The 19,121-nt window shown below is 46.8% G+C and overlaps 1 protein-coding gene across 7 annotated transcripts in view; it reads right to left on the bottom strand.

The window, feature by feature from the left end:
- Positions 1-19,121, bottom strand: part of CNBD2 (cyclic nucleotide binding domain containing 2) — a 74,674-nt gene that overhangs the window by 44,014 nt on the left and 11,539 nt on the right. For 3 of the 7 annotated variants that reach the window (XM_009437110.3, XM_063802876.1, XM_054674693.1), the window contains exons 3-7: positions 11,960-12,097; positions 9,058-9,111; positions 4,438-4,601; positions 916-1,072; positions 276-427 (exon numbers count right to left, since the gene is read on the bottom strand). In XM_009437110.3, the coding sequence (XP_009435385.1) occupies positions 276-427; positions 916-1,072; positions 4,438-4,601; positions 9,058-9,111; positions 11,960-12,097 (665 nt within the window). Of the gene's footprint in view, positions 1-275; positions 428-915; positions 1,073-4,437; positions 4,602-9,057; positions 9,112-11,773; positions 12,098-16,050; positions 16,299-19,121 lie in introns of those variants that run through there. The other 4 variants (XM_009437111.5, XM_016937812.4, XM_016937813.3 and 1 more) reach the window with 4 other exon arrangements.

Raw genomic sequence — 19,121 nt, 5'->3', positions numbered from 1 at the left:
CCTAAAGTGCTGGGATTACAGGAGTGAGCCACTGTGCCCAGTCCCGTGTTAGCTATTCTTACTATTACTATCAATAAGGAAGGGATATTTGAGCTGAGACCCGAAGGGATAGTAGGAGTTTGCAGAGAGAGAAGGTGGGTACGAGGTGGGACTTCAGAGCATCCCACACAGAGAGAACAGCAACCAGTATGTTTCCCACCAGGCCTAGGACAGACAAAGTCAGGCAGCTAATAAACACACAAGGGGAAAAAAATGTTGAATGAAGGCAGAGTTACCTAAAAAATTCAAACTGATACTGAGCATCCTTCTGAACTTCCTGGTCCAGCTTATTAGCAAAGAAGTCCTCCCGGTCAACAACCAGGAACTCCGTTTCTTCCATACAGACGATGGTGGACCTCCTCATTGAAGCATGCAGAACGTCCGTTTCCTGTTGGGTAGACAGGGCAAGGGCAAGTGTGAGGCCACCTCCACTTCCTGTCCTCAGCCTTACACACATCTTCCCTGCCTCCATCTTCCCCCTGAATTCTCTCCTCACCAGACTGTGTGTTCCCCAGCCCCCTCTATTCTCCTGCACATTCTCCCACTGGGGCCCACTCCCCTTCTTCTTAATCTGCTGCTTATGGAAAAAGAGGCAACAGACCTGAACAGGCCAGAGGGGAGGAAGCTGGAGAGGCCTCACTATGGAGTCACTTCATCTCTAAAGGGCTGTATCAGGAACATACTTCTTAAACATCACAGATGAAGAGGCTGATCTTAGTCCAACTCAATCAGCATTTGACAGGTAAGGGGCCCACACGGGACAGTGACTTGTACAGAGTACTAGGCAGGACTGGGCCTGGCTGAGAGGTTCTAGCAAAAGTCCTGTCACCTCCACCCACTCCACCCTAGGAAACTGGGTCCTTCCTCTGGGCTTACCCCAAAACAGCTACCCTTGTGCAGCAATTTCGGGTGGGGATCTAGGAAGGCACTGCTGCCATCCTCATCCTTGGTTATTGCAACTGTGCCCAGGTAGATGAAATAAAAGCTGTTGCCCTTCTGCCCCTTCTTGATGATCACACGCCTGCGACCAAACCTGGGAAAAGACCACTGCTAGTTGATTGGGTAGTGACATGGGGGCAGGTCCAAGCTGGGAGGAGCTCTGGACCTGTTGTGCTCTTTGCTCTGGGATATAAGAGCACAGACTTGGACCAGAAGGGCCCTCAGGACAGCCCAGCCCTGCCAGTCAAGCTGGAGCCTTTCACTAACACCTATCCCGTTGCCTGCCTTGGTTGGACTGAAGCTTCCCGAGAGCAGAGTCTTTGCCAGTCTGGGTCACTGCTGCGTGTGCTTGGACACAGTGAATGTTCGTTGAACATAGTGGAATAAATGAGTGAACACATGCTGAAAGCAATGAATGGGTTAGTAGAGTCACTAAATGATTAGGAGGACTGGCTTTAGCGTTAGCTCAGGATCCAAATCCTGGTTCTGCTCTTAGCTGTGTGACACTGAGCAATGGATATCCCCTCTCTGATCCTTGGTTTCTCTTGTCTGTAAAATGCAGATGAGTATGCCTAGAATGAGACACAGATAATGGTCTTATCATAATTACCAGCAGCCCACTACCCAACTGGGCACCCTTAGGGTAGAGGTGCCCAGGCCCAGAGCGAACAAGGAGTTCTTAAACTCAGAGGGAAGTTTCTGTATTTCGTATGCAAGTCCAAATCTCAATTCTTTCGATATTTATTCTTTTCCTTCATTCATTCAATAAGTTAAATAAATATCAGTGGTGTCTGTTAGGTACCGTGAGGCCAGGTGTGGTGGCGCACGCCTGTTAATCCCAGCACTTTGGGAGGCCAAGGTGGGAGGATCATTTGAGCCTAGGAGTTTGAGATAGGGACAGGGTCTCACTATGTTGCCTAGGCTGGTCTTGAACTCCTGGGCTCAAGGATCCTCCCACCTTGGCCTTGCAAAGTGCTGGGATTACAGGAGTAAGCCACTGTGCCCAGTCCCATGTTAGCTATTCTTACTATTACTATCAATAAGGAAGGGATATTTGAGCTAAGACCTGAAGTTGCCACATCCAGCTAATTGTTCTATTATTTGGAGAGACGGAGTCTTGTTATGTTGCCCAGGCTGGTCTTGAACTCCTGGGTAGGCAACAAGGTGAAACCTCATCTCTACAAAAAATGCAAACATTAGCCAAGTGTGGGGGTGCACACCTGTAGTCCCAGCTGCCTGTAAGGCTGAGGTGGGAAGATCACCTGAGCCTGGGAGTTTAGGGCTATGGTGAGCCATGATCATACCACTGCACTCTGGCCTGGGTGACTCTGTCTCAAAAAAAAAAAAAATTGGGCACAATGAACAACACAGACTTTGTTTTCAAAATTATGGTCACATACAGGATGTAAATAAGGTTTAAAAATGCTTTAAGAGATGTCAGTGCAGGCTACTTGAGGAGCACAGAGAAGGGGCCTTTATCCAAGCTTAGGAAGGTCAGACAAGGCTCTAGCATGGTGCTTGAAGTGAGTCATCCAGGTGGACAAAGAGATGGAAGAGGGTCCCAGGCACAGGGACCACCATGATCAAAGGTGCAGAGGTGGCCCAAAGCACGGCACATTCAAGGGATAACGTGTACTTCATAGGTAATGTGTACTTCACGGGAAAGGAAAATGGGAGAAGGCAAGGTCAGGGGAGTGGTGGGAGAGAAATTCGACTGGTCCCACCATAAAGGGCCTCCAAAGCTCAGCTAAGTTTGGATTTTACCCAGGAGACAATGGGAAAAAAAAAGTCTGCCCTTTAGTCTCTGCCAGGACTGATGAGCAGTCATTGTGGAAGTGCCCCGATAGCAGGGCCATTGTCCCCAGCTCTGAGCTCATGGCCCTGCCCTCAGCAGTTCCTCCTCTTCCTCCTCCCCCTCCACACTGCCACCTTCTGTTCCTTCCTGACTCGCTGGCTTGACCAGCAGCAGGGGAACCAACACCCTGCTCAGGGCAGATGATACCCACTTTGTTCCATCAGTTTGTCCATGTTGCTCCCCTGCCTGCAATGGCCTTCCCTGTCTTCTCCACTATTCAGATCCTTTCAGGAACTCAGATCCTACTTCCTCCAGGAAGCCTTCCCTGACCCAGCCCCCAGCAGCATCTCCTCTTCTGACCTCTTAGAGAGTACTCACTGGCCTTGTGATTCTGTGGCAAACTCCTGAGGGAAGGGATCAGAGGACAGACAGAGGACCACACCAGGCTGGAGTCAGTACTGCCCAGCCTCCATTGTGGCTGTGGGCTTCATGAGCTACAAACCAGTATCAGCCTGGAATCTTTATCAATGTAGGAAAGAGGCAAGCCAGGCACGGTGGTACACGTCTCTAATCCCAGCATTTTGGGAGGCTGAGGTGGAAGAATCACTTGAGCTCAGGAGTTCAAGACCACCCTGAGCAACATAGTGAGACTTTGTCTCTACAAAAAATAAAAAGTAAAATTAGCCAGGAATGGTGATGCCTACCCCTTGTCCCAGCTACAAAGGAGGCCGAGGTGGAAGGCTCATATGAACCTAGGAGGTAGAGGCTTCAGTGAGCTGTGATCGCACCACTGCACTCCAGCCTGGTTGACAGGACGAGACCCATCTCAAAAAATAATAATAATAAAAAGAAAAAAGAAAGAGGAGATGGCCCAGGTGATAATGACTAGCTGGGAGATAGCAGGAATATTCAGCTAGGAAATGAGATTTTGAAGATGAGGGAGCACAGGCACTGTTCACTGAAGTAAAGATGACTAGAGCTAGAGCCAGAAAGACCCTCAGAGACCATCAAGCTCAACCAACATTTTTGGGAAGGGGAAAGGGGGACCCAAGGAACCCACAGCTTGCTGAAAGTCACGGCAAGCCACAATCAAGTCAGAGCTAGAACCCGAATCTCCAAAAGCAGACATCTGTCGCTTTTGCTGTCAAGCATCTGGTCATATTTTTCCACCAATCACACCCTGATTCTCCTTTGGGAAACTACCCTTTCTCAACTCTCAATCAGAGCATCACTGACCTCAGTGGTAATTCAAGCAAAGCCAAGCTGTTTCAGAAAGAATTCATCCCAAGCTCTGATGGGCGTAACTGAAAAGAGCTTCAGCGCTGTTTCTTTTTGTCTGGGTGACCTAGGAGGAGCCATTTTCCCCCACAGAGCCTCAGTTTCCTCATCTGAAAAATGAGGGAATTGGACCAGATCTTCTCTGAGGTTCCTACTAGATCCTCTCCAGATTTAATGGCCCTTTAATTATCTAAGAGTCTCAATAAGTGAGCGAGATAAAGGGTGCTGCGACCATAGCAGTGGGAGCTGAAGTGAATGGACAGAAGACTTCATTCATGGCTGACACTATGCAGAGGGGTGGGCAGGACCTGCCACACCTTCTCAGCCAGGCTCTTTTGCTCAGTCCAGCCTCAGCCTGGTGGCCAAGGGCTGTGCCCCTCACTGACCGTTCAAAGCGCATGACTTTGGCCAGGAGCAGCTGCAGGGGCTCTGCGTAGTTCCGATAGCTATCCAGAACCTGCAAGATGTTACAGACGGCCTGGATCTCATCCTCTGTTCTCCAGGAAGGCTTCTTCTGCATGATCTGAATGGCCTTTGGAGGAAAGTGACCCTGGGGAGAGAGGACCAGAGTGATACAGGGGACTCAGCAATTTCACCCATGGGCCAGCAGGCAACACCCCACAGTCCTGCTTGTACACTCTCCCGTTCCCTGTACCACAGTGGCTGACATGTGATGAGTGCTTACTGTGTGTCAGGCACTGGGATAAACATTTTACACGCCCACCTCACTGCATCCTGCCAGCCCAAGAACTGTTATTCCATTTGACAGATGAAGAAACTCAGGCAGGATTAGGAGATCTGACACATATCAACGCTGACATCCCCCCGACCTGTGTTGTTCATTGACCTTCCCAGGCAATACAGGCTTCCCTGGGCTCCAGTGGTCCTGCAGAGTCTGCTCAGCACATACACATAGCAGTCAGGGGAGACCTTTGCCTCTGTCTCAGCCTAGAGCTCAGTGTGCTACAGGAGACTAACGAGCAAAGTGAACCTTCCAGAGACTATTAGCTAAAGCTCTTCTTCTCCAGTGAACCAGGCCTCATGGACCAGCACGTTCACCTACCACTCCCACCTGCTGAAGAAGTGACACTGTGAGTTGTGAACACCCTCAATGGCTTCTCTCCAGCCTCATCTCCTACCTCTCCCCTTTGTTCTCTACTCTGGAACTTTCTACCTGTCCCTGGCATGTGCTAAGCTCGGCTCTGTCTTGAGGTCTCTGCCTGGGCTGTTTTTTTCTGCCTGGAATATTTGTCCCCTGGGTTTTCTCGTGGACATGGCTGACTCATCATTCTGGTCTCAGCTCAGATGCTGCCACACCCTCAGTGAGTCCCCACTGGGTCATCTTAGCTGAAAGAGTAGCCCCTTCCCCAGTAGGCTCTTGCTATAGGGTGAACGTCCCCTCCAAAACTTGTGTCAAAATATAATTGCCATTCTGACACTATTAAGAAGTGGATGCTGGGCACAGTGGCTCATGCCTATAATCCCAACACTTTGGGAGGCCAAGGCAGGGGGATCACTTGAGGCCAGGAGTTTGAGACCAGCCTAGGCAACATAGCAAGACCTTGTTTCTACAAAAAAATTTGTAAAACTGAGACCTTTAAGAGGTAATTAGGTTACAAGGGCTCTGCCTTAGTGAATGGATTCATGTAATTATCATGAAAGTGGGTAACTTACTAGTTAAGTCTCATCATAACTCCTAGTTAGCTCCTCAATGGCAGGCTGGGGATGTTACACAGCCTAATATTCCTCACGACCACACACAGATCTAGGCCTACCTTAGGAGCTCAAAAAAATGGGATGGGGAAAAGGGAATACACTTCAAATAGGGCATAGGAGACTTGGCCCATCTGCTTCTCAAACACCATTTCTCACCATTTTCCCTTCACTCACTGCAGGCCAGCCATACCCCTACTGTGTTCCTCCAGAGGACAGGAAGGATCAAGAAAGAATGACTGACCATAATCCCACTACCCAAAATTAGCCATTAACATCTGGCATACTAACTTCCTCTATTTTTCTTAGGTGTAAGTAAAATTTTTAGAAATAACACATATTTTCCATTAGAAATCAGAACAACACAGATGGTTAAAATCCTCTTATATGTATACACCACCCCAATCCAGATCTGCTCCCCACCATCTGAGTTTACCACTTTTATGTATGCATATATATGTACCCACAGAATATATAAGACTATTTTGTATTTTAAAATTTATTGCTGGGCATAGTGGCTCATGCCTGTAATCCCAGTGCTTTGGGAGGCCAAGGCAGGAGGATCACTTGAGCCCAGGAGTTCGAAACCAGGCTGGGCAATATGGCAAGACCCTCATCTCTACAAAAAATTTAAGAATTAGCTGGGCATTGGGCCGGGCACAGTGGCTCTTGCCTATAATCCCAGCACTTTGGGAGGCCAAGGCGGACGGATCACGAGGTCAGGAGATCAAGACTACCCTGGCTAACATGGTGAAACCCCGTCTCTACTAAAAATACAAAAAATTAGCAGGGCGTGGTGGCAGGCGCCTTTAGTTCCAGCTACTCGGGAGGCTGAGGCAAGAGAATGGCGTGAACCCGGGAGGCGGAGCTTGTAGTGAGCCCAAATCGCTCCACTACACGCCAGCCTGGGAGACAGAGCTCGACTCTGTCTCAAAAAAAAAAAAAAAAAATTAGCCAGGCGTAGTGGCACACACCTGCAGTCCTAGCTACTGGGGGGCACTAAAATGAGAGGACCGCTTGAGCCCAAGGAGGTTGAGGTTGCAGTGAGCTGTGATTGCATCACTGCACTTCAGCCTGGATGACACAGCAAGACTCTGTCTCAAAAACTGAAAATAAAAAATTTACATAAATGTCAAGACTGTAGACATCACTTGCGCAATTTGCTTTTCTTCACTCAGTGTTTTTCTAAACAATGTTTTGTAAATGTATCCATTGTTTCCACTGTCTGACAGTTGCTGCAATAATTGAGTCTATGATTCTAAGCCTCTCTAATACTAAGGGTTGTCTGTGAGAAGTTTAGCGTTATTAGAAGCCCAATATGGACTATACTGAGGCTTAGTTTTCCATCAGAATCCAAATGCTGTGCTGAGGGGCAGGTTAGGTAACTATATATGTGTGTGTACTATATATTATATGTCATTTTTACTTAGATATAATTCACATGCCCTGGAAATCACCATTTAAAGTGTACAATTCAGTGTTTTTTAGTGTATTCACAGAGTTGTACAACAATCACCACACTGTTTTGGAAGCTTTTCATCACCCCAAAGAAACCCTATACTCATTAGCATCACTCAGAGGGCTGGGCTTGTGTTTTTGGGATGGGTTGGGGGCAGGCGGACAGGGTCTCACTCTGTCACCCAGACTGCAGTGCAGTGGCACAGTCATAGCTCACTGCGACCTCGATTTCCCAGGCTCCAGCAATCCTCGCACCTCAGCCTCCCAAAATTCTGGGATCACAGGTGTGAGCCACCGTGCCTAGCTAATTATTTTTATTTTTTAATTTTTAGTAGAGACAGGGTCTCACATGTTGCTCAGACTGGTCTAAAACTCCTGAGCTCAGGTAATCTTCCTGCCTCGGCCTCCCAAAGTGCTGAGATTACAAGCGTGAGCTAGCACATCTGGCCAAAGGGCTGGTTTTTAAAATGAGCCTCCAGCTGGGCTCAGCAGCGCACACCTGTAATGCCAGCTACTCAGAAGGCTGAGACAGGAGGATAAATTGGCTCTCTACTCTTCCCTGTGTTGGAACCAGAGTCAGGCATGATTCATTTGAGGACCACCTATAGACCTTGCCCGTAACAAAGAATTTTCCCTTTGTGCCCTCTTCCCGCCCTCTACTGCGGTGCACAGAATTGCCCTCATATCTAGAGTTCTGTGGCTCTCAGATAGGCCCCTAGTTTCTCCTGCCTGAAGGAAAGAGCCTGATTAAGCTTCAGTGCTCAGTGTCACACACTAGCCAGCCTGAAGAGCTGAAGAGTCACAGAGCTTGAATGACTTAACTGAGTATGCTTCATACACGAGGGGGCACGAAAAATAAGGCTGTGCCCAGGAGAGGCAGGCAACAGAAGCCATACCTGGGCTCCAAGAAGAGAAAGGGGTGGGGCAGGAGATGGGCACAGGTGGCCCTGATACCCATTATAAAGTTCTTTTCTTTCCCCTTCCACTGAGGAAAAAAACAACAACGTGGCTACTCCAAGCCAGGATCAAGTCAGGTCTGCATTGGTGAGAATTTCAGATGTTCCCTATAAATAGGTAGACTCTTTTAAATTTTAAATTGGATTTTAATATTTAATACCCAGGATATCATGGAGAGAAGCCAAGAAGATAACAATGATGAGATTGAAATTCAGAGAACAAGTCACACAGTCCAAAGCTCCCATGGATATAAAAGCATTCCCTCATCAAAATGAGAGGACTCTTTTTTAGAGAGGGGGCCTCGCTCTATCACCCAGACTGGAATGCAGTGATAACAACCATAGCTCACTGCAGTCTTGAACTCCTGGCCTCAAGTGATCCTCCCACCTCAGCCTTCCGAGTGTCAACAGCTGTGCTGCACCTGAGTAAGACTCTTTAAGGGTATCTGACACCCAGGTGTGAGAGGTGTGCCCAGCATCTCTCAGAGAATTCAGGGTAGAACCAGAATTCACACAGGTCAGCCCCTTCCCACCACCTGAATTCTTCCTCTCTCTGGGACTCTCACATCCTCTGCTTTACCTTTTCCTGCTGTTTTCCCACGGGTCCAAGCCCAGGAACTCTCTCCCATCGGTTCTGCTCAACTGTGCAGTGACAGCTGGTTCCTAGATGCTCACAGTCTTGGAGCTCCAGGGCTGGAAGGAATCACTGAGATCAGCTATTTTATTGATGAGGAAACGAAGTGGCCAACCCAGGGTGACAAGCTGAGTTGGTGGGAGAGCCTAGACTGAAACCAGCTCTGCTGATACCCAGCCAGGGTTTCTTCCAAGCCAGGGTGCAGAAAGCAAATTCCCCCACAGCAAGTTTCAAGCTATGCATACCTCCTCTGCAATGAAGTCCATGGTATCAAATGTGACTCGGCTTTGCATCTTTTTCTGAAAGAAAGAGGGCAGGGAGAAGAGGGAGAATCAGCAAGACTGCCCCTAGAACTTTGCATCTAGAGCCCTCCTGTGTACCTGGACCACCATGGTGGGCAGGAAGCCATGGGAAACCTCATAGCAGAGCCTGCCTCTGCTCAAAGGCCCCAACTCAGCACTAGGCTTGAGTCCAGCATTTACAGCATATTATTGTGAAGGCAGAGAAATATGGGGGTGGGGAGAAGGAAAGGAGGATAAGGAGGAAACAGGAAAGGAGAGAGAAAAGGAAGGGGGAAAAGCAGCAAACAAACAAGCATAGAGGAGGACGAAAAAGAAGAATAAAAAGAAAGGAACAGGCTGGGTGCGGTGGCTCACGCCTGTAATCCCAGCACTTTGGGAGGCCAAGGCGGGTGGATCACGAGGTCAGGAGATCGAGACCATCCTGGCTAGCACGGTGAAACCCCGTCTCTACTAAAAATACAAAAAAATTAGCTGGGCGTGGTGGCGGGCGCCTGTAGTCCCAGCTACTCAGGAGGCTGAGGCAGGAGAACGGCGTGAACCCGGGAGGCGGAGCTTGCAGTGAGCCGAGATCGCGCCACTGCACTCCAGCCTGGGCAACAGAGCAAGACTCCATCTCAAAAAATAAAAAAAAGAAAGGAACAAATGAAGCCAACCTTTGTTAAATGTCTTTAATGAGCCAAGCACAGTGTATCTTCCCTGCCTTACTCCATTTAGTCATCAGGACAAAGCAGGTTTTATTAAGCTCCATGTAGGACTGAGATGGTGAAGGAACTTGCCCAAGGATCACACAGCAAGTCAGTGGTCTAGCTGAGACCCCAACTCAAGGCTTTCAGCAAACCCAATTCCGTGTCTGGAGTGTGGCCTCAAGCCACATGTCATTTGTTCCTTAGAGCCACTCAGACCCGTCTCGCCCCCACCACCTGTTTATCCTTTGCATAGCCATGTGGTGCTTCTCAGGGAGACTACTGAAGGAAAGAGGCAGTGCTCAGAAACATCCAGATTCACACATCTACTGAAGCAGTCTAGGGCTCCCCACCTGATCCTGCACTCCAGCCGCCCAGTGCTCCGCCTGACAACCCTATGACCCTTATAGGCTGCCCTTGAGAGGCTTCTGCTCTGCTCAAGCCACTCTGGCTGGCCAATGTGGTTAGGCTTAGCCTCACATTCCCCTGACAAGTGACTCTGCATCTTAGCTTCCAACTGCCCCATGCATCAGGCCACGTCTTCCAGTAACCAAAGCCCTCTGATCTCCAGGGCCCATTGCATCACCATTACATGCCACCCTGAGAGTCAGGAGGTCCTTCCTGAGAGCTAATCTGAGTCTTTTGGTTACAGTTCTTCTACTCCATTCGTTTTTCATCTCAGCCCAACCACATGGCTGCAGCCTTGTTTGGTTTGGCCAGCACAGGGTCTTAAAATATAATCTTTGTATCTGAATGTCTTTAGATGAGGTGTATCTTTCCTCTCCAGCTGGCCTGCTGTATCTTAAACTCAGCTACATACACACTAGTTATATTACCTGCTGGCCCCTCAGAAACCAGTTTAAGGCTGCCTTTCCTTCCCCCATCACCAGCCCCGTATCCCCCTTTCTTTGGCCACTATCTGTCAGAAGCCCTTTAGGGAAATTTCTTGGAGTGAATCACTAGATGCAGAGGGGTGGGGACTGGCTCTAGTCATTCCTGAAACAACAGAAAAATGGGCAGGATTTGTCCAGGTGATTGCTGGGGAAACTTTGAAGCCCTGAGCAACACACCCAGTAGCAATGAAGATACCTCTGGGGAACTAGAACAAGTTAGCAGAAGGGTGACCAACTTTTCTGAGCTAAAGAAGGGCACATGATCTACCACTGGGATAAAATATTTTAAATTGGGACCGTCTAGGAAATCTAGAAACACGGTCACCAGGCCAGGCACGGTGGCTCACGCCTGTAATCCCAGCACTTTGGGAGGCCGAGGCAGGTGGATCACGAGGTCAAGAGATCGAGACCATCCTGGCTAACAAGGTGAAACCCCGTCTCTACTAAAAATACAAAAAATTAGCTGGGTGTGGTGGCGGGTGCCTGTAGTCCCAGCTACTAGGGAGGCTGAGGCAGGAGAATGGTGTGAACCCGGGAGGTGGAGCTTGCAGTGAGCCAAGACGCGCCACTGCACTCCAGCCTGGGCAACAGAGCAAGACTCCGTCTCAAAAAAATGAAAGAAACATGGTCACCGCAGTGAACAAAGCCCTGAAAATGCCCCTGCACCAAAGTAGGGGTGTAGGAAATAAAGTAGAGATGCGAATAGAGACAGCGTGTGGGCATGTAGAAAACCCTGGTTATTGTGACTCCTGGATTGCTTCTGGCTCTTTTGATCACCATTGAAATGGAGACCACCTCTCTACTCCCAAGGTTTCTTTCCACATGGAGGGAGGTGTATTAGTAGAACACTACTGGCCTCTCTCCTTTTACACTGAGGAGTGACTTAAACTCTTTGATGAATTTGGAAAGAGAAAAACTAGGCATGATTGTCTCCTTCCCTCTCAGCCCGTATTTTGCTCCACCTTTCCCTGCCATGAGTTTTGGCAGCAGGCCTGCTGTTGCAGTGGAGCCTGCCTTGGTCCAGCGTTGCCTGTGGCTAGGCATGTAAGGCTGTCTAAATCTGGGGTTCAGTATTAGGTAAACCTCTTGGTTGATGATGTAAGTCACCCTCTCCAACAGAAGTATGGCCATTAATAAAAGTGACCATTGGGTCTCTCATCTGCTTTTCCTTTTGTCTTCTTTCTCAGTTCTGAGCTTAGGCCAGGAAGTGGGATGCAATTTATTGGGCTTCTTTGAGCCCTCATAATCCTGCTGAGCCCAACTGCTTACATCCCAGAAGGAGAAGATAGGGTGCTTCCAGTGAGCAGTCTCAATGATTTGATATTCCCGGAATCCTCTGAGGCCTTGGCGGAACATTTTACACACTCGGATCATTATGATGATATCCATGGCGACCTGGTACAGTCCCTATGGAAACAAAGCAAACAAGATCAATAGAAACCATCTGTTCTCAACAGTCAACAGCAGGCTGGATGGTGCTGAACAAGGTGAAATTTACCAGGATTAAATGCAGTAGTGTGCTGGAGTGATGGTTACATTTTCAGGAATTTTGCAAGCCTGCTGAAATTAAGTTGGTAACTTAAAACTGGCCATGGTAGGAGTACTTATGCCACAGAAATTGGCAGCTACTAGTCAGGGCATCTCCTCTCCCCAGAAGCTAGTTGTTATGCACCAGCAAACCAGCTAAATGTCAAATCCTTCAATTCCATCCACAAAATAAGTGGCACGACTAATTGCAGGCAGTATAGGTATGATGTACAGAGCCTGGATTTTAGAATCGGATAGATCTGAGGGAATAATGGTAAGAGGAATGCAACACTGCTGGCTGTCAAGATGAAGGAAGGGCCCACAAGCCAAGGAATGTGGGTGGCCTTTAGAAGCAGAAAAGGCCGTGAGCCTTGAGAAAGGAATGCTCACACTTGATTTTAGAACAAGAACATCCATGTCAGACTTCTTGCCTACAGTACTGTAATATAATAAATTTGCTTTAAGCCATCAAATTGTGGTAATTTGTTATGGCAGCCATAGAAAACTTATATAACACCTAATCCAAGATGGGCCACCCTACCTTTTCCCCAGGAATTTGGAATTAGACTGAGAACAAGTGAATACAGAAGATAGGGAAAAATCCAGGATGTAGAAGAATCTATAAATCAATGAACCTAGTTTCTTCAAAAAGTCAATTTCATGATGAAAAAAACAAGGCATGGGGGCTGCTCTAGATCAATAAAGATTCAAGAGACATACCAATGGTATGCTTCTTGATTGGATCCTGATTCATGATAACAAGCTATAAAAGGCACTCTAGGCCAGGTGCGGTGGCTCACGCCTGTAATCCCAGCACTTTGGGAGGCCAAGGCGGGTGAATCACCTGAGGTCAGGAATTTGAGTCCAGCCTGACCAACACAGTGAAACTCCTTCTCTCCTAAAAATACAAAAATTAGCCTGGCATGGTGGTGCTTGCCTGTAGTCCCAGCTACTCGGGAGGCTGAGGCAGGAGAATCACTTGAACCTGGGAGGCAGAGGTTGCAGTGAGCTGAGATCGCGCCTCTGCACTCCAGCCTGGGTGACAGAGCAAAGGCACTCTAGGGACAAATAAGGAAATTGAATATGACTGTACATTAGATAATATTAGGAAATCAGTGCCGATTTTCTTAGTATGATAGTGGTATTTGGTTATGTGGGTAATGTCATTATTTTTAAGAAAGATATGTCATAAAGTATGCAGCTTACTTTCAAACAATTCAGCAAACACATATACAAATACATAAAGCCAGGCTGGGCCCGGTGGCTCATGCCTGTAAACCCAGCACTTTGGGAGGCCGAGATGGGTGGATCACCTGAAGTTGGGAGTTCGAGACCAGCCTGACCAATATGGAGAAACCCCGTCTCTACTAAAAATAAAAAATTAGCTGGGTGTGGTGGCGTATGCTTGTAATCCCAGCTACCAGGGAGGCTGTGGCAAGAGAATCGCTTGAACCCGGGAGGCGGAGGTTGCGGTGAGCCAAGATCGCACCATTGCACTCCAGCCTGGGCAACAAGAGCGAAACTGCGCCTCAAAAAAAAAAAAAAGAAAGAAAAAAGAAAGAAACAAATACATAAAGCCAATACAGCAAAATGGTGAATGATAGATCTAGAGGATGATACATATATATATAAAATATTTCAAATTTCATGTTTGAAAATTTTCCAATAAAAAATGTAAAAACTTTAGTTTGGGGAGGGGTTAGAAAAAAATGCAAAAACTAAATAAAAGTCTCTGTTTACTAACTTCTATTGAAAAGTACATCGTTAGCTAGGCACAGTGGCACTCGCCTGTAGTCCCAGCTACTCGGGAGGCTGAGGCAGGAGGATTGCTTGAGCCCAGGAGTTCAAGGTTGCAATGAGCTATGATCGCGCCACTGCACTCCAACCTGGGTAACAGAGCAAGACCCTGTAACAACAACAACAAAATGAAACAAACAAACAAACAGCTCTGGCACAATGGCTCATGCCTGCAATCCTAGCACTTTGGGAGGCCAAGGTGGGCTGATCACTTGAGACCAGGAGTTTGAGACTAGTCTGGCCAACATGGTGAAATCCCATCTGTACTAAAAAAAACAAAAATTAGCCGGGCGTGGTGGTGGGCGCCTGTAATCCCAGCTACTCAGGAGGCTGAGGCACCAGAAGCACTTGAACCTGGGAGGTGGAGGTTGCAGTGAGCTAAAATTGCGCCACTGCACTCCAGCCTGGGCAACAGAGTGAGACTCTGTCTCAAAAAAATAAATAAAAACAAACAAAAAAAGGAAAAAAGAGAATGTTCTTTTTAAAGTGTATCATAAACAAAGTGAGACAACGAACTGCAGACTGGAAAAATATACTTACTATGCATATAATCAACAGAGGATTACGATCCAAAATTTATTTTTTGTAATCCTACAAATCAAAAGAAAAATACAAATAACCCAATAGCAAAATGAGCAAAGGTAATTCAAAGGGAAAGTTCAAATTACCTATAAATTGTGAAAATATTGTTTTTATTCATTTGTATTTATATTTACATTGTTTGTAAAGAGGGGGTTTCACTTTGTTGCCCAGGCTGGTTTCCAACTCTGGCTTCAAGTGATCCTTCCACCTCAGCCTCCCAAAGTGCTGGGATTACAGGCATGAGCCTTCGCGCCCCAGCCAAATTGAGAAACCATTTTTAACATTGCTAGAAATAATGGAAATGGAAATTAAAGTAATAACATGATACTATTTTGCACTTATCACTGGGAACTGGGAAACATGGTACGACCATGTTGAAGAGCAATTTGGCAACATTATATAAAGTTGAGGATGTGTGCACTTCACAATGGAAGAATTGTATGTACTTTATATGTCCTCTTCAGAGAAACATACATGTACAAGGGGATAGCCATGAGGGTAATCATGGCAACATTGTGTGTAACAGTGAATGGCTGAAAACAAATGTTCATTAGTAGGGATCGAAGGGATCAATACATTATGGTTCAGTCACAGGATTGAACACAGCACTAAGTCTGTGTGTGTCAATGTGGATAAAGCTGAAATGATTTTGAGTGGGAAAAAAGAACTATGATGCTATTTATGGTATCATTTTTAAACAGTGTGCCACATACTATATATTGTTTATGGATACATACACATGTGATAATATATAAAAATATAAACAGGAAGGGTGACACCAACTTCAGGAAAGTGGTTACTATTAAAGAGAAATAAAGGGGCATGGGATGGCAAAGAGCTTTCCCTACACCTGTAATGTTCTATTTCTTAAAAATTAGATATCTATGGAAATATGGGGAAAGGTACTTTATGAATAAAATTAATACTTATTGAGTACAATTTACTATTGTCAGGCATTATCCAAAGCACTATTCTGATATGTAAATCATTTAATCAGTAAATTTATGCAGTAGGTACTAGTATTATCATCTCACTTTACAGAGGAGAAAATAAAGGCACAGCAAACCAAGCAACTTGCCTGGGGTCACATGACTAATAGCTGATAGGGATTTAAACCTAGGTAGTCTGGCTCCAGAGTTCACAAGCTTAACCTATGACTCTATGTTGCTACCCTGACTCTACCCTGCCTCGTTCTCTCTGGATCTCATAATAGCAGGAAGAGTGGGTACAGAACAGGACTCAGTGGCTCTGAGTGTGGCTTATGGCTTGCCCAGTGTGGGGGGCTGGTAGGCTACAGGGCAGGGGTCCCTCCTTTGTGCCATGCTGTGACTCCAAAAGGTACAGGATGGCCACCATTCATCCAAGACCCCTCCTACACCTGCATCGACCTTCCTCAAAACACCTGTCTGTTCAGTCTTCTGCTCTTCCCTCCCAGGGCCCTTGCCCCTCCTCACCAGTTCCTTCTTCAGGAGCTGCCAGGCATAAGTTACCATATGTCTCCTCATGGTTCCTGTGCAGGCAAATGGCACAACTAGCCCCTTTGCCTTTCAAGGGGAGGACTACAAATTTTTCCCCAAAAATCCAGTAATACTAGAAACAAATAGATTTCCTCAGTAACAAGGCAAGAGCTCCACTCCACTCCTCCTACCATACTATCAGCTACTGGAAGCCCTGCCCCGAGAAAAATCATTCTCAGAATCTCTTAAGGTCACAGTGAAAGATTCTGGAGGCAAGGGAAACACAGGGATTGGAATGTGGGAGTCTAACATTTATTGGATACTCACAGGCATTATCTCAGCTAATCCTCACAACCACCCAAACTTTTACTCAACTCCATACATAGGAGACTGGGGCTCAAAGTAGCTAAATGGCTGCCAGAGTCCTGGTGAGATAGGAGAATGGCAGGACTTGTTTCTGGTCACAACCCTGCTGGCCAAAACAGGATCTAGGACCCCCTAGCTGTCCCCATCCCTCATTAGCATAAGACACTCCCACCAGTGCCATGACAGTGTACAAATGTCTTGGCAATGACCAGGAAGTTGCTACCTCTTTCCTAGAAAACTCTAAAAACCCACCCCTTAATTTGCATTAACCTGCCCCTTAATTTGCATTAGCCTGCCCCTTAATTTGCATGTGATTGAAAGTGGGTAGGAATGAGTATACTACACTTGATCTCAGCCAAAAGGCTGAGAAAGGATTAGAGGTGAGTATAAATACAGTTGCCAACATCTCATACACTGGGTATCGACTCTGGATTCATTGCCCATGAGTTAGCCCTGCTCCACAAGGAGAAGCACTATTCAATAAAAGATTGTTGTCTAACACCACTGGCTCACCCTTGAATTCCTTCCTTGGGCAAAGCCAAGAACTCTCCTGAGCTAAGTCTCAATTTGGGGGCTCATCTGTCCTGCAAAGATAGGGCTTTTTTGTTTTTTGAGACACTGTCTCACTTTGTTCCCAGGATGGAGTGCAGTGGCCCGATCTCAGCTCACTGCAACCTCTGCCTCCCAGGTTCAAGTGATTCTCCTGCCTCAGCCGCCCAAGTAGCTAGGATTACAGGCGTGTGCCACCATGCCCGGCTGATTTTTGTATTTTTAGTAAAGACAGGCTTTCACCACGTTGCCCAGGCTGGTCTCAAGCTCCTGACCTCAAGTGATCCACCCACCTCAGCCTCCCAAAGTGCTGGGATTACAGGCATAAACCACCACTCCTGGCCAGGGTCTTTTTTTTTTTTTTTTTTTTTAAGAAAGCAGTGTAGCTAAATTTCAGGTACACTTGCTCTCCATTTGTAGCATCCAATTAACAGAAGCAAGGTCTGGTCCAGCCTGGCCAATGTGGTGAAACCCCATCTTTACTAAAAATACAAAAAAATTAGCCGGGTGAGGTGGTGGGCACCTATAATCCCAGCTACTGGGGAGGCTGAGGTGGGAGGATCACTTGAACCCGGGAGGCAGAGGTTGCAGTCAGCCAAGATTGTGCCACTGCACTCCAGCCTGAACGACAGAGCAAGACTCTGTCTCAAAAAAAAAAAAAAAAAAAAAAAAAAATTGGGAGGGGGAATTGGCATAAATGGCATGCAGAGGAGGGAATGAGCAGGTGGGAGTCTCCATGACTCACTTTGGTGCCTTATCTACCGCCTGGTCGAGCTGCCACCATCTTGGGAAGAACTAGGTTGTAAAGTGGCCTTGTCTCGAGATACTCTCCAGGTGGGGCAGAGTTTCCTGGCAGGCATACTTTTGGTTGTAAATTGACTATTGTCTCTCAAGGCAATCTGGTGGGAGAGGTTTCTACTCTGGAGCTTTTAAGTAAGCACACAGATACACTTGCTCTAGGAGTGTCTGGTGAAGGGAAAGCAAAAGGTTATAACTGCATTTCTAATCAGCTAAGTAGGAAGTGGGGAACAGAAGAAAAACACAAAAGAGAAAGAAGAAAAAGATGATTTAAAAAGATAACTCATTCTCTATCTCATAGAAAAATGGGTGTACTTTGTTACAGCGGGAGGCTTCTAGGCTGGGAGTAGGTTCATCCAGCACCTTAGCCCAGGGACCACTCTGAGACTTAGAACTTGGAGGCCCTGGAATGTGGGTGCATAGTACTGTCCCATAAGTCTGGTTAAATCAGGACAATAAAAAAAAAAAACTCAGCAAAACAGAAGACCTCACCCAAATCAAGTGTCAAATATTGAATGGAACTTGGTGACTAGAACTCAAATCTCTGGAGTCCTTCTAAAGATATAGAAAAATATAGGATCTAAAGTGCTTTTTTCTATTAAAGATGACAATTGAGTATCTCAATTTGCTCTTGCACCAGGATCCTCAGTAGAAAACTGTGATTTCAAGCATCACCTGCTCTGCCATTCCTATCCCGTGGGGTGTATCTGTTAACTCTCCTCCAACTGATAGGTAGACAGAAGGACACTGAGTTCAGCAAAGATGGCTGGACAGCTGAGAAGAAAGACAAAGGCCACTCTTGGGGTGGGACAGTAATCACACACAGAAGTGAGAAGGGACAAAACTGGTTTTTCCCCCATACCATGAGAAAAGATGTAAAGAATTCAGAGAGAGAAAGAAGAGAAAGTTTTAGAAAGAGAGACAGAGAGATGAGGTATGGAGTTTTTGCCTCCCCCACTGCAAACCTAGTCTTAAGGAAGGAAATATAAGAGGATCCCCTTCAAAAGTTTAGGGGGCTTCTGAAAGAAACAACTGGGCCTGGAGAAAGCAAGAGAGATGGTAGGAGACGGCTATAGGCAGGAGGGGTGTCCCATCAGTCCTCTGAACTGCCTGAGGATCCAAGAGTGACAAGGAAAGTATCTAGGCTCACAAGGGGCATCAGATGATGCCAGTAAGACCTGATGAGACCCCAAAAATGGTTACTGCCAACCTCACCTCTTGCCAGCTGTGGTTGTACAATTTCTCTAGGAATTAGATCAGCTTTGGGGAAGAAGAGGCAGGAAGTTTGGAGAGCTATGAATGGGCCCAAGATGAATCAATAAGCCTGAAATTATATCCACTCAAAATTACTGGAT

The sequence above is a fragment of the Pan troglodytes genome, chromosome 21 (genome assembly GCF_028858775.2).
Source record: "Pan troglodytes isolate AG18354 chromosome 21, NHGRI_mPanTro3-v2.0_pri, whole genome shotgun sequence".
NCBI lineage: Eukaryota > Metazoa > Chordata > Mammalia > Primates > Hominidae > Pan > Pan troglodytes.
Note: the sequence above shows the minus strand (reverse complement) of the source record. Positions and strands in the feature narration are given on the sequence as shown.